Genomic DNA, 15615 nt, shown 5'->3' on the forward strand with positions numbered 1-15615 from the left:
ACACCATAGTGATATATGCACATCCATGTTCATAGCAACACAATTTGTAATAGCTAAATCTTGGAAACAGCCCAGGTGTCCATCAGTGGATGAATGGATAAAGAAGATGTGGTTTTTAATAAAATGGAGTATTACTCTGCCATAAAGAATGATAAACTTGAGACATTTCTAGGTAAATGGATGCACCTTGAGATCATACTGTTAAGTGAAATAAATTGGACACACATGTTTAAATACCACATTGTTTCTCTGGTGTCAAAAATTGAAAGGATAGATAAATATCAAAATGTATAATAGATCTTGGGAAATAGGGAAAAAATGTTCAAATAGGAAGGGAAAATAGAGGGGAAGGAGACAGGAAGGAACAGAAAAGAAGAAAAAAGAATAGAAGCAAAAATGGAGAAAAAACTGTTGTAAATATGGAGGGGAAGATGGGCTGAAGGGAGGGGAAGGGATTGGATAAGAAGAAGAATTAAGATATGTTATATACAGTTACAGATTCCCTGTGATGAATTTGACCATTATGTATATGTAAAATGTACAATAAAATAATTTTAAAATAATAATAAAAATAAATTGTGGGTATCAGCTGTTGTGTTTCAGCAACAGGAAAGCTGATATACTCTACAGAACTCTCTAGTAGGGCTCTCCAAATTATCATCAATTGATCACTCTATCAGAAGCAAAAGATTAACCTAAACCCTTATCTCTCACCATGCACTAAGCTAGAATCAAAATGTATCAAAGATCTAAATATTAAAAAAGAAACACTAAATCTTCTTGAAGAGAGAATAGGTAGAACTCTTGAAGACATAGGTTTAGGCAAAGATTTTATGAACAAAACCCTGATTGCACAGGAAATACCACAAAGAATCAATGACTGATATATATATATATATATATATACACACAGCCCGTAGCACACAGGCAGGCACATGACAAGCATTCAATAAATGCGGCCTGGTTCCCCTAGGGTTTTATTTATTTCCTTTTAACAACTGGTTCAAGATTTTGTTTCTTCCATCTTTGTCACGTCACCAGGTGCAGCCCAGGGGAGAGAACCAATGGTGAATACATGTGCCAGCTCATGGTATGGGGGTGTGGCTGAGCCTATGCCCAAGAAGGCCCCGCACAAGACAGCAGAGTTCCCGCACAGCATGGCAGGGTGGCGGCAGACAGCTTCCAAGGAGAGAGAGCAGCCCAAGTGCAGGCAGAAACAAAGAAGACCCAGCCACAAACACACAGGTCAGGGATCAAAGACCAGCCCCACATCTGGGCACCACGCAAGGCCCACGGAATCCAGGTACACCTAGGGAAAGTCACCCCTGGCACCAGTGGAATGAAAGTCTAACAGAAATTAGGTCGCATATTCAAAAAACACCTCTATCTGCCAAGTGCGGTGCCAGGGCCATGAGGGATACAGAGAGGATATGGGTCAAGGTGAGCAGGGAGCAGGAACATCTCCACCCTCAGCGGCACGGTGCTTACTGCAAAGGGAAGTGCGACGGCGATTAGAAGAAAAGCAGACCCTCTGGTCCCAGGAAGCTTGTGGCACAGCCGTGACTGGAGCCTCCACAGGAACAGGAAAGAACAAGACGTCCCCAGAGGTCAGCAACGTCTTGTCCACACCAGGCCACGCCCAGAGAAAAGCAAGGGGTGGGAGAGGCTTGAACAGGCAGAAGGACTCACAAAGTCTTCTAAGTCTACGTCTCCTGCTTTTTCTCCTGCACCCAAAACCAGCTGCATATTTAGCAGGACCCAGTGAGAGAAGGAAATGCAGTGGCCAGGTCCAAAAAGCATAACAAACGGAAAAAAAAAACGGTGCCGTTAAAGGTGCTAAAATACAAAGCAAACTCTTCCTTCTGCCCGAGGACTCTCTCAACCTGTCACAGTGTTTTTATCTCCTGCTTCATGTCGTGCTCCTTTGTTCACAGGGATGCGCGTGAGCAGAGTGTTGACCTCACAGGCCTTGGGCCCGCACACCCCAACTGGGCACATACGCACTTGAGGCTCACTAGATCCCATGTCCTCCCATTGCTGGCCACTAGACCGTCATACCGTGCCGTGACCAAAGGGTGGAAAGTTGAGTCATGCATCTACTTTCCCCACAGGCCTGCCTCCCAATCCAGGGTAGACGCGAATACTGTGACCTCCAGGCCCAAATGCGCCAGGTTCTTGGGTAGGGGGATGCAAGACTTGATTCTTCTGAGTCACCCTGGGTACATACAGTGGCACTGCTAGCCCAGGTGCGGATGGCTGCCCCATGCTGAGGTACAGTGGCATAGGAGCACTGGACCCCATCCTCCCTGCATTGTTGGAGGCAGAATAGAGCTACAAAGAAGAAAGCCAGGTGGTGCCAAGGAGGCAAGGATTAAGTAAACCATGCCACCACCCAAGGCCACAAGGTTGTGGAAGGCAGGACCAAGCCAAGTCCAAGCCCCCAGCACACATCCCACTGGGGTTCACTTGCAAAACCCAGACTGGGAAGATCAACTCAGAATTCAGAACAGTAACGCCCAAACCCAGGGTCCTTTGCAGCACTGGTTGTGAGCCCTGACTACAACTCAAACACTGCTGGCCCTTCTTGGGCACCTAGTATATGGCTGGGCCTGGTGGAGGAAGGAGCCCTGCTGGGGTGTGGTCGGGTCTGATTCATCACCTCTGTGTTCTCATGCCAGGCCTGCAGAGCTCCATACCTAGACAGTTTATGAGCCACTGATCCCATTCAATATTTTCATTACCACAAAGCAAACATGACTTGGAGCCAGAGCAGGACTTCCAGGGGCAAGAATGACTGGTGTGGGGGCAGAGTGAGGGCACGGAGCCAGCTGGGCTGCTGGGGACACGGGGTGAGAGGTGTGGGGCGGGGGGCACAGGAGGTGGGTGGCTTTGCAGTGCTGTAAGCAGGACTCTCATTGGGCAGGAAGAAGGGAGTGTCAGGAAAGGAGGTCAGCGCAAGCTCTGGGCTTCCTCACAGCCAGCCCAGAGAGCAGCCAGACGTATGTAAACTAGGAAGCCTCAGCTGGGTGCACAGGTGCTTTCTGCCCCACCCAGTGCTCGCTCACACGTGAATTTGTTGAGATTTATATGGGCAAAAATGCCCCACTCACAGGTAAGAAAACTGAGCTTCAAAGGGATAAGGTCACCCGGTCAGTGTTCAGATCCGGTCCCTCTGACACCCCAGGTCTGGTGAGGACCCTTCCCTCAGCCTCTCCCGGGCCCTGTGGGTGTTTCTAGGCAGAGGCTCCAGGGAGAGCTGCAATGGCGAGTGGAGAGTCATGGAAGCAGAAGGGGCTCTTACAAGACAGGGCCTGAGCCGTGGAAGCAGGGGTGTGGAGAAGGGGCTGCTTCAAGGGGCACTGAGGAGAAGCATACACAGGCCAGGACCGGCTGCCCCATGTTTCCCTTAGGCTTTGCATCCTCTGCAGCAAAGCCTGAGCAAGGCATCCCCCGGGGCCCAGTGGGCTGCTGAGGCCATCCATTTGGGTAAGAATGAGCCTGATATTTGACTACATGTGTGTGAAGCCCAGACAGCATATAGCTGGTCCTGCTGCTCCGCTCAGGCCAGCTCCATCTTCCCTTGAAGCCGCCGCCATCAAGAGGAGGAATTGGTAGTGAACCCCTGGCTTCCTGATTAGCAGGATCCCAGGACGACAGTGATTAACTAAATGTACAGCTGGCTAAGCTGCAGCCTAAATGAGACCCCACTTGGCTTACAGCTTTCCAGGGCCCCTGGGTCCCACAGACTCGCCTCAGCTGGAGCCGGCTTCACGCTCAAAGCTGCCAGCAGCTCTGCACACAGGACGGCTACACAGCAGGACCTTGGTGGCCACCATAAGAATCGTGCTGATCCTTGCACTCAAGCAGCCCTGGGAGTTTTGGATGCATCTGCCAAGGGCTTCCTGAGTCACCTTATACCTCCTCTTCTGACCACTCTTCTAGCAAACTGTGGGTTCCCCTGAGCAAGGGAAGCAGAAGTATAGCCACAAACAGGATCACTTTCAACACATCCGGAAATGGGAGAGTCTTCATCCAAGGCAAGTGTTTCATGGCTGCTGAGGTAGGAATTTCGAGGACTGGGCCCTGGGCAAGAAGGAATTTGGAATTCTCCTCCTGTTCCACCGGGGAGTATCTGGGAAGTTCACTGGAGCAGCCCCAGGGGAAGCTGAGGCCGGTGTCCGCCCTGGGCTGCCCCTGCCTGCCCCTTGGAAAGCAGGCTTCAGCACAGCCGTGACCTCAGCACAGGAAGCCTGGCTGGGAACAGAAGGGCTCATATACTCCGTCCTGCTCAGGTGTCCCCAAATGCTGAATCTCCGTGAGCTGCAAGTCAAGATTCAAGTTCAAGACCTCTCACCCAGCCTGTGACAATTACATTCATTCCTTGGCCCCCTATTTTATCCTCCAAAGTAGCTTCTAGATGATCTTTCTAAAACACAGTTCATTACAGCCCTGCTAAAACCAGTCCATGGATCCTCAGGGTCACTCTCAAGGAGACCCAAACTCCTCAACCTGGCATTCAAGGCTCAGCTTCAGCTTTTCTTGCCAGGCAGGCGCTGTGCCACTGAACTAAATCCCCAGGCCCTAAACTCTTTTTTTTTTTTTTGGTTTTTAGTTTTTTTCCTGGTACCGGGAATCAAACTCACAACCTTGTGCTTGCCAGTCAGGCGCTGTCAGCTTCAGCTTTTCTGGCCCTGCATCTTCACTGGGACCTTCCCATCCCTTCTCACACCCTCCTCTGATACCTCATATGCCAGCTTCAGTCCAGGCAAACCCCACATGGTTCCCCTAATCTCCCCACTTCTCATGTCTCCCTCCACATCTTTGTACCTGTTGTCCCTCTGCCCACTGTAACTGCCTTGGCCTGGGCTGACCCCAGAAAAGCCTCATGGGCCCCTGTATCTCAGCGCCAGCTCCATGTCCCCTCTGATCCCTCTGTACTTCCTTCCCACTCGTTAGAGCTATTAGCTCATTGAACTGTCACTGCCCCATGTGGACTTCGGCTGAGCCATCGGCCAGATCTAAGTCCACTTCTGAGTCACCCACATGTCCCCAGTGTTGCCCAGCACAGAATCTGGCAGAGTGGTGTGTAAGGGAGAGTCCCTGACTGCTTTGGTGATGGGAAGGGAGGGGGAGCACACGCCCAGGGAGCACAACTGTAAGCAGACAAGTGTCTTTGCCACAGGCAAAGGACCAGCTCTGCTGGGTGAGAGAGGGATGTTCCAGGAGCAGGTGGGCCATCAGGGAGGCCTCCCAGAAGAAGTGCCTAGGATCATGAGGGCAGAAGATGAAGTCAGGGAGGGCAGGGCTAAGACAAGGCAGGAAGCTGAAGAGTTCCACCTGGGCTTGAGGGTCAGCAAGCAGCCCTTGGTCATTTGATTAGAACACAGAACAAATGGAAGAGGGAAGGATGACCCAGAAGACATGCGTATGGAGGCTGAGGGTAGCCTTGTGATTACAGGATACAGCACGATTAGACGGCCTGTTTCTAATGTTCCGCAAGGTAGCTGCCCCGGGGCTCTCTGATTACTGTACTAATAGGGAACTTACTAACCTTAGAATATTATAGTTGTTAGAAGAAAGTCTAGAGCCAAATTGTGGATGGACTTATGTACCAGGGTGGGGGACTTATACTTCATTCTTTAGGCATCAAAGACCTAGTTGCCAATTCCATAGCAAAATGATACTGCTGAGCTTCTAATTTAGAAGCAGCTCAGTAGCATTGCATAAAGATAGTAAATGGACTACATGATCTGAATTTTTCCTCCTGCCCCAAATCCCTAGAAAATAACACTGATTAATTTCACGTAAATTAATCTCAGCATAAAATAAAAGGCAATGTCCTTTGCAGACGAAAGCTATGTGGCATCCCCAAAAGGTAGGCGGCAGGATGATCTGATGGCAGGAGGCAGGACTGGCTTTGTAATTTGCAGAGCCCAGTGCAAAGTGGAAATGTAAGTTTCCTTATTCAAAATCATTATGAAGTTCAAGATGACAATAGCAGAGCACAAAATCAAGTGTGGACCCTTCAAAGTGTGGAACTTTGTGCGACTGTAAAGGTCAAATGTCCACAAAGCTAGCTCAGGAGAGAGGAAAGCACAGCTTCCATCCTACAAAGGAAGGCCTGTGGCCGAGGTGATGGCAGCTCAAAGGCACGGAGCAACTGAAGCTTTTATAATTGTCTGGGTTTCTGCAGCAGATGACACAATGCTTTGGTGCTTCACTGACCCCTCTTATGCCAAGTGAAGACATCTGTCCCCAAATGTGAAAAAATGGATATTTGAGGGATAGGACACCCTGGGAGGCTGGAAATACCCAAGAGGAATATATCAGAAGCTACTGGCTTAATTCACCCAGTAGTATTTCCCACCAGTCCTAATAATTAGATGACAGCAGGTTGCCGTAAACAGACAGATCACATCACTCAGAGTTAGGCTAACAGGGAACTGAAAATACGAAATAGAGTACAAATCCAAATATTGATAAATATTAAAGGAAAACCAGCACTGTGGAAGAAAGATACCAAACTCCAAGACTGAAGAAAAAAAGAGTACAGGCAAATGGACCTATGGTTTCCTTGGACCAACTTAGTGTCATAATTCGTAATCACTCTTCAACTTTAATGTGCATCAGAATCACTTACAGAGCTAATTAAAACATAGATTCTGAGCACTACTCCCAGAATCTGACTAATTCAGCAGGTCCGGGTAGCACTCCATCACTCACATTTCTAACAAGTTCCCAAGTGATACGAATGCTACTGGTCCAGAGACCACTCTCTGGAAACCACATTACCTGCATCCAAGGACATAAACCAGAGTTGGGACATAAATCAGAGCTGAGTGAACGAAAGGAAAAAATAGCTCTTTGAAAAGCAAGAGGCAGAGAAATTGATCTGGGAGACCTGGAGAGTAACTGTTTCCTGGCTGTCAGTGAGAAGGTAGTCCTGCTCACACTCAGTTTATTTCAAGAACAAGAATGTCTCTGATTGCAAACAGATCCTTCAGTGACAGCTCATACACTATCAGTATAAATTATCTGGGAAAAGACATGCAAGCCCTGAGCATAAAAGGTTAGCAACATAGCAAGACCTGTCAAATACCAAGTAGAATTTATCCCAGAAATCCAAGATTATCCAATATATGAAAACCAACATATTACAGCACATTGATGAAATAAAAGACAAAAACTACCTAGAAGATCTACCTCTGTGATCAGTTGGCTTTTAACAATAATGCTAAAATAATACAAAGGATGAAAGAATAAACTTTTCAATAAATTATTCTGGGACAACTATTTTTCCATATGCAAAATAATGAGGTTGAACCCCTACTTCATACCATACATAAAAATAAACTCAAAATGGATCACATACTTAAAAATAACTATACAACTCTTAAAAGAAAACAGAAGTAGATCTTCAAGGTCTTGAATTAGGGGATGGTTTCCTATATATGGCAACAAATGCAGAAAATAAAATAAATATAGATAAATTGAACATTATCAAAATTTTAAAAATTTTATGCTTCAAAGAACATCATCAAGGGCTGGGGATTTAGCTCAGTGGCAAAAGCGCCTGCCTGGTAAGCGCAAGGTCGTGAGTTTGGTTCCCGGTACCGAGAAAAACCAAAAAAAAAAAGAACATCATCAGGAAAACATAGAGACAATCCATAAAATGGGAGGAAACACACACCTACAGCATGTTTTAGACATGAAAACCTCAAAAAGATGGCACTTAAGGATCATATCCTCCAAATAGAATAAAATTGCAAATTAACAAGAAAAATCTATTCACTAGGATTTTTGTAAACTGTTCTAAGTAACTCTTTGGGTACACAGGAGAACTACAGAGGCTTTGAACTATTTAAAAATAAGTGATAGTGAGAGGGCCACTTATCCGTACAATATGACCCAAGTGCCTGCATCCGGGTCTTGTAGAGTCCAGAGCTTAAGCAATTTGGGGGATCCCTTTAACGAAAAGATTTAAAAATTTTTCTTTTGCAAATTTTATTAAAACAAACCAAAAAGAAGGTAATAGTTGAATATCATGCTGGAGTCCTCCAAGGAATGGGTGAATTAAGTGACAAGAAAGTTTACAAAGTTCTTATCTCTAGAATTCAGAAAAGTATAGATAATATAGGCCTCAAGAATGTAGGAGGAAAAAATTAATAAGGTAAAGGCAACATTATCGGTATCAGTGCTGGCAAACCAATGCCACAGGTGCCACAGCAGGCTGTTTGTATCATTAAAAGCTCTGAAAGGTTCACCATTAATGATCTACATCAATGAAGTAGGAAGATAGAATCAACTAATAAAACTAAGAGGTATTTCTTTGAAAAACCACTAAGATAGGTAAATCTTTGGTAAAACATCGGCAGTGAGAGGGGGGTTGATGGATACAAATAAACCACAGGGGAAATGAGAAAAGACATAGCTTTGAAGCAAGTAATTTTTTCAACTTGACAAAGGGTATTTCTAAAACTGTAGGGCAAGAGTTATACTTACTGATGAAATATGAGAATATTTTCATTGTATCATCAGAGTCAGGATCAAACAAGAAAGGCTGCTATCCCTTCTGTTACTAGGTATTGAGCTGGAGATCCTATGAAATTTCTGAACTTACTTTACACATTTATGTTATATTTTTATTGCTAATTGTGGTCTTTAGAATTAAAAGTGGATCTCCCTCTTATGGTGATGGGCATAAATGCGATAAGCAAAATTCTAAGGTGGTCATGCAATGCGATTTCAAAAGAAAAATAAGTAAGTACTACAAATATTGCCAAAATTGTTTCATTTGTATTGTTTGGTTTGATTTTTTTTTCCCCCACACACTGATAAACTCTGCAGTAGGGTTTGCAACTGAAGAAATAGCTAAGGAAAACTGGAGTCTTACTGTTTGTTTTTTTCTCCCCAGGAAGAATGAATTCAAGAAATAATGTGCATATTTGTACACTAATATTCATAGCAGCATTACTCACAATAGACAAAAATGGAAACAACCCAAATGTCTGTCAACAGATAAAGGGACAAACACATCATAGTATACACAATGGAAAATTATTCAGCCACAAAATGGAATAAAGTATGGACCCATGCTGCAACATGGATGAATCTTGAAATATTATGCTAAATGAAAGAAGTCAGACACCAAAAAAAGACAAATACCGTATGATCCCACATATGTGAGATGCTTAGAGAAGTCAAATTCATAGGGAAAGGAAAGTAGGATGGAGGTTGTCAGGGGCTGGGGGGTGTGGGGGTGGGGAGTTAGTATTTAATGGTACAGTTTCAGGTTGAGATGATGGCAGAGCTATAGAGCTGAATGGTGGTAATGGCTGTACATCAACGTACCCCGAGATATACACTTAAGACGGTTTAAAAGGTAAGTAAATTTTAAGCTATGTGTTTGACTGCTTTACCACAACCAAAACTTTTTAAATGAAAAATAACAAGACCACCAATTGTCAAATAGCAGTAATAATAAATAAGGTACACTGAGCTGATACCAATGGATCCCTTTCCATTAAAATAATTATATGCTGGGCAATAAAGCACTAAAAAATGTAAATGCAAAACTGAGCTTAAAATACAGAATGTTCAATATACAAACTCCAGATGGAAGAGAGAACTATGATAGGAAAGAAAAGCAGAACCGAGAGGAGACCCAGGACCCCAAACCCAAGGGATGGAGGCTCCAGAACTAGGGGTTAGGAACTGAACTATCAAGTCCACAGACTTGACCTCACCTGTGGGTAGCTGGAGCTGAAGTGGAGCTCCCTTTACAGTAGGGATCCTTGAAGGCCTGCTCCATCCATAAAGGAGCACACACATGCAAAATTCCTTTGGGGCAGCAGCAAAGAAACCATTCATAGTCAGTGAGAAAGAAAAAAGTCACACATGAGTAATTAACACCCTAAGCCTGTGCCACATATGGAAGTAGGGGCTAAATTTATACCACCCAAGTAGAGTGGAAACCCTAAACTGTAAATTCAGCCTACAAAAGCTATAAGATGAAGGACATACTCTAGCCCAGCAGAAAGAAGCACAAGAACAATTTGACGACAGAGGACATCTGCACAGTGTAGGGCACCAGACTCCCACAGAAGAGAAATGTAGGTGACCAAGATGAGTTCTCACTGAATAATGAAGAAATAAAACCAACAAGGTAGGGCCGGGGATTTAGCTCAGTGTCACAGAGCCTGCCTGGCAAGAGCAAGGTCCTGAGTTCAATTCCTGGTGCAAAAAAAAAAAACCAACAAGATATGGTTGGCATACACATGCCCACATGCATGCATACACATGCACACACTACCCCAGATCAGCACCCTCAAGAGCCAAAGTTATCAGAACAGTCAGGAAGTGCCACGTGATCTGTGATTTAACTAGGTAAGGAGAGACAAGATGGACTAGAAAACACAATTCAGGTTTTAGAAGCAGGTCAGGAATTCATTGTGCGTAAGAAGTCTCTATGATATCCAGGAAGGATGCTGCCAAAAATAAGAGTCTGGAGCCCTGGAGAGAGGTCTCCAGGACAGGTATCTGAGGCACTCACAGAGGAAATACAACTGGCCAGAATGTCAGCCAGGAGAGGCTTTCCCTGGTATGAGCCCTGTGTTTAATTTAAGGGCAGGGATCTTGAAGGAAGCAGAAGTGTCAGTTCTGTTTATACCACCAATTTGGATTGCAGTCTTTTTCCAGCAAAGTGTTTTCAGAATTTCCTCTCCCCAAAATATTCCCTAGAATCTCCCTCCTTTGGGGCTGTGCTCAGCCTGTCTTACTGCAGTTACCTGGGCTCTGCTGTGGGCTCCTACAAAGTGACAGTGCCACCCTATTCATCTTTACTTCCCCCACATCCAGCACAGGACTGGGCCCCTGCAAGGACTCCATCAATGATCGCTGAAATGAAGGGAATTAATCTGAGTGCTCTGTTGTGTTGCGGGATTTCACAGTATGAATTCATGGGGAGTAGGATACAGAAGACCCTGGAAATCAAGCTGGCTTGCTGTTCTTCATCTTTTATGCCCTGTCCCCTTTTCCTTATTCTTTGCTAGGAGGATACAACATCACCTCTCAGACTCAGGCAAGCAAGGCCCTAATGCAATGGAGCATCAGCACCACAAAGCATTTCAGAGCTATTCTTGTGTGAGATTATTTGCTCTTATCCTCGTCCTCCAGCATTGAGCTTAATTGTTAGTGAATGCATTTGGGAGCACTGTCTCATTTCCTTCTTGTAACTTTTATACTAGTGCCCCACTCTGCAGATAAACCAACTGAGGCTCAAAGAAGGAATGTGACTTTCCTTGGCCACAAAGCCACACAGTGGCATGGCTGAAGCTGTAACCCCAACCTCTCACCTTCTAAGGCAGCTGTTTCTGCCCCTCCCACAGCCTCCCCTTCTGCTTCCTTCCCTCCTTCTTTTTCGCCCTCCAGCTCACACTGCCTCCTGCTCAGCCCCTCCTGAGCTCACACTGTGTCTGAGTCAGAGATTCCCTAGCAGACACGTGGGGGTGGGAGCCAGGAGAGGACGACCAGATGAGTGGTGAGCACAAACCTGGGCTTGTCTTTTCGTGGTACTAAACACAGTCAAGGAGTGGTATACAGAATCCTCAATCTCTTCAGGGCTTGGTGGTAAAGGGAAGAGCAGGCCAAGGACCCATTTGTAAACACATGGCTCTCAAGAGGACACTGCCTCTGGACTGGCCTTGGGGGCCAGTGCCAAGCTGGCTCTTCCTTGGATGTGACAGTGGCTCAGGATGCCTTTCCTTGTAAGACTCGTTTTCTTAGGCCTAAACTTTATGAGGCCCAAACTGTGCCAAGCCTCAGTCTCATCTGGGAGGAGAGGCCCTAGAATGGGACTTAGGAACTGAGGAAGACTGTGGGCAAAAGGTAGCTTCTCTTGAGTTCTTCATTTGTAAAATGGGAAAATTGTCCCGTGCTCATGCATTTTTTAGGGTGCATGCTTTGGAATGGGGAGAACTGTGTACCAAGGAGGCAGAGAGGGGATAAGAAGTACAGTAGATGCTACAGCAAGATGGCAATCCTCTTGGACTGGGCCAGGACCATCCTACTGACTACATTCTGATAGCACAGCCCTGACCAGAGAGTGATTCTGGCTCAGATCATGACTGTGGAAAGTTGGAGTCAAGAAGGTAAGAAAAGGAAGTGAATGCTGTGCTTTGGATGCAGTTTGTCCAAAAGGTTCACGTGCTGGAAGTTTGGTTCCGAAAGTCACAATATTGAGAGGTGGTAGGGCCTTTAAGAGGTAGGGCCTAGTAGGAGGTGATCAGGTCACACCTGCCCATGTGAAGAGATTGATTCTGGTTTTGTGGGCTGGGTTAGGTCTCAAAGGAGAGGGTAAGTTCCTGTGAGAGCAAGTTACAATAAAAAGAAGGCTGGGGATGCGGCTCAGTGGTAGAGTTCTTGCCTTGCATGCACAAGGCCCTGGGTTCTATCCCCAGGACTACAAAAAAAAAGAGACTGGCCCTTCCCTGGTTTCCTACTTTCTCTCATGCCATGTAACCTCCTCTGCTCAAGCTACTTGCCACTTTATCACCAGCTCCCACCTTGTGATGCCACCTGCCATGCTGTGGTACCAGAGGCCAATGTCATGCTGTTTGAATTTTCCAGCCACCAGAATCATGGGCCAAACAACCCTCTTTTCCTTATATATTACCCAATATCAGGTATTTTGTCATAGCAACACTAACAAGACAAGATCATTAGAAAAAAAGAAAGGAAGAAGAGTATTACAGAGGGTAGGAAGGAAATTAGCCTGAGGGTTACAGGTTCAAAAATTAGCCTCTTAGAAGGGGTTCTAGCTGTGGCCCTGGTTCTCATTCCAGTGCCACATTAATCAAATGCAACCCTCAACTGAGGATCTCTGAGCCTCACATCCCCACATGTCAACCCAGATTTTATGACTTTCTCAACTATCTCCTCTGCTTGACTTTCAAAGCCTGAGCTCATCACCTTGATTTTCTCTCCCATCTCCTTCTAAAAGTCTTGCCTCATTCCTCCAAGCCAACAACCCTCAGCTGAAGTCTGATGCCTATGTCTTGACAGACACTGTGCCCTGCATCACAAGGCAGAAGCCTCAGTTGAATCACCTGTGATCTCTCCTGCCAGGCACTTACCCACAGTAGATGTTCTGTACACATTCTGTTGGTGATTTTTAAAATGGACAGATAGAAGGGGGGATACCTAAAGATATAAGCCTGCCTTATCTGCTGATCAAATACTTGGCCCAAAGTCCCTCCATGAAAAGCTTTTACTGGATGAATCTTTAGTTATACATTCTTCCTTCAACAGCTCAGCCAGAAGAAGTCCAGGTCCTCACTGCTGTCCTTCTCCCCTAAGACCTCAGCTCCTGTCCCTGCTCAAAGGCTCCTCCAGGCGCCACCTCCCTTACCCAGCAGATTCCAACCGCACAGACCTGGCATGGAAAGGAGCTTGGACCAGCACCTGCCTTTAATTATCTATGATCTCAAGTGATCATTCCACAAACAAAATAAGCCCTGTAGAAGTACCCTGAGGTTGTTTTGCCACCTAAAACCCCAAGATGTCCCCAAAAGAGTTCCTGCAAGTGGCCGAATTCAGGGAAGCTGTGAAAGAAGGCACACAGACAGAAGGCTCTTCATAGAGCACTCAAGTCCAAGCCCCATTTGACAGCCCTGCCCCCACCCTACAACATAGCTATGTGCACACCCTGATCTTGAGACAGGCTGGCTCTCACCTTGAGGCTCATCGAGCTTCCCCATGGTCTCAATCTGTTCCACCAGATCATTTGAATTCCACTGGCTCATTCCGATGAGGATGGCATTCTTCCCCTCTGCCATCTCCTCTGTGGGAAGAAGCAGAGAAGGCATGAGCGGGTAGAGCTCTGCATAGGTGGCCCTAACAGGAATTTGTGATGGCGGGGGATGTTTATGTTGTCCATGAGTTGAAGTAGCTTGAACTACTGAAGATATCTGTAGTTATAGATGGAAACTGTAAGAAGGCATTGTTCTTGTACCCTACTGGGCCCTCAGATGTCAAGGCAGGTTTCAGGTTGATCCTGATTATCCTCTCTGGAACTGGGAAAGAATGTCACAGATCAGACAGTGGCACGATGGAAACCAAGAGAGAGTGTTAGGGGGCAACGTCACATGCTGCTGCTGGTGCCAGTGTGATGGTGGTACAGACAGCAAAAGCAAGTAGTGAAGAGGGCAGTCATGAGAGAGGCTGAAAACTTACAGAAGCCTCCATTCCTGCACTAAGAGTAATACTTCTTGAAAGACAGTGTGTTTGAGGAAAAAGGGAAAACCTCCTCACTCGCCAGTATTTTTCCTCTGGGTGTGCTATTAGACTTCCCCAAGTCTCAATTTTCTCATCAGTAAAACACAACTGGTAATATCCACCTCACAGAGTTATGAAGATTCAATGAGATAATAGGTATAAAGTCTTAGTGCATACGAAGCGCTCATAACCATTGTGGTTATTCCTTCGTATGAGAGGATTCGAGTAGATCTGGGTTTAAGGGGACAAGAGCAGCTCTGAAGTAAGGGAGCAGCAGAAGCCATACTCCCAAACCACCCTGAATACAAGTCCCTGGGTTCCCCACCCCAAACACACATATGGTATAGTTTTACATCCTGAAAGGGACACTTCTTCAAGAACAGACCCATAGTAATGGGCATTCTCTTCCTCATCTCCAGCCCAGAGACAGGCCTTCAGGTGAAGAACTTCATGCCCTCCTTCAGGGTAAAGACAGCAAGGGCATTGAGGCAGAGCCCAGGTACGTCATAATTAATAAAGGATGAAGCCAGGAGGCTGAAGCAGAAGGACTGCAAGTTCAAGCCCTGTCTGGGAAACTCAGTGACTTCGTGAGACCTTGTCTCAAAATAAAAATAAAAAGGTCTGAGTAACATTTTGGCCACTCTTTTAAGATCATGACACACAAGATATTAACCATGGTTATTCTCTAATTATTTTGTTATGAAATTTTATTTTATTTTTTCATAGAAGAGTATATTTTACATTTTTCTTCATTAATGGCTACTTGTGTTGCATTACGTTTTTTTTTTAAATTTTAGGGCTGAGGATATAGCTCAGCAGCACAGCTCCTGCCTGGCAAGCCCAAGGTCCTGAATTTGATCCCTGGTACCAAAAAAAAATTTTTTAAAGATCTGGGAATAAAGCTCAAGGCAAAGGCTCTGGGTTCAATCCCTTCTATTGCAACACAAGAAAAAGATTTTAAAGAAATAAAAGGTTTAAGGGTGTGGCTCCGTGGTAGAACACCCTTCTGTTTGATGCCAAATTTAAATAAATAAATAAATAAATTGGTGACACCCGTTTCTTTGGCAAAGAACTTGATCCAGCAGATGGGAGCGGAAAGCTTGGGAGCTGTCCAGCGTTCTGATTCACTCAAGCTCACTAACCTAGATCCCATTCCTAGCTAGGACACCTGCCTTATTTTACTTATTTCTTTGATTGACTTAATGACACCCGTGAAGCCCTTAGTACCCTGTGAGATTGGTATAAGGGATTTACAACTATTAGCTTAATCCTCATAGCAATACTAAAAAGGAAAATTATTATTATCTATAGACAAGGAAACTGAAGCACAGAGTAGATGAG

The 15615-nt window shown here is 45.4% G+C and overlaps 1 protein-coding gene across 2 annotated transcripts in view; it reads right to left on the bottom strand.

The window, feature by feature from the left end:
• Pitpnm3 (PITPNM family member 3) overlaps positions 1-15615 on the bottom strand; it is a 78208-nt gene that overhangs the window by 45056 nt on the left and 17537 nt on the right. For both annotated transcript variants that reach the window (XM_013522224.1, XM_005399663.2), the window contains exon 3: positions 13733-13840. In XM_013522224.1, the coding sequence (XP_013377678.1) occupies positions 13733-13835 (103 nt within the window). In that variant the 5' untranslated portion in view covers positions 13836-13840. The remainder of the gene's footprint in view (positions 1-13732; positions 13841-15615) is intronic.

This window comes from Chinchilla lanigera, unplaced genomic scaffold (genome assembly GCF_000276665.1).
Source record: "Chinchilla lanigera isolate Chin_1 unplaced genomic scaffold, ChiLan1.0 scaffold00066, whole genome shotgun sequence".
Classification (NCBI taxonomy): Eukaryota; Metazoa; Chordata; class Mammalia; order Rodentia; family Chinchillidae; genus Chinchilla; species Chinchilla lanigera.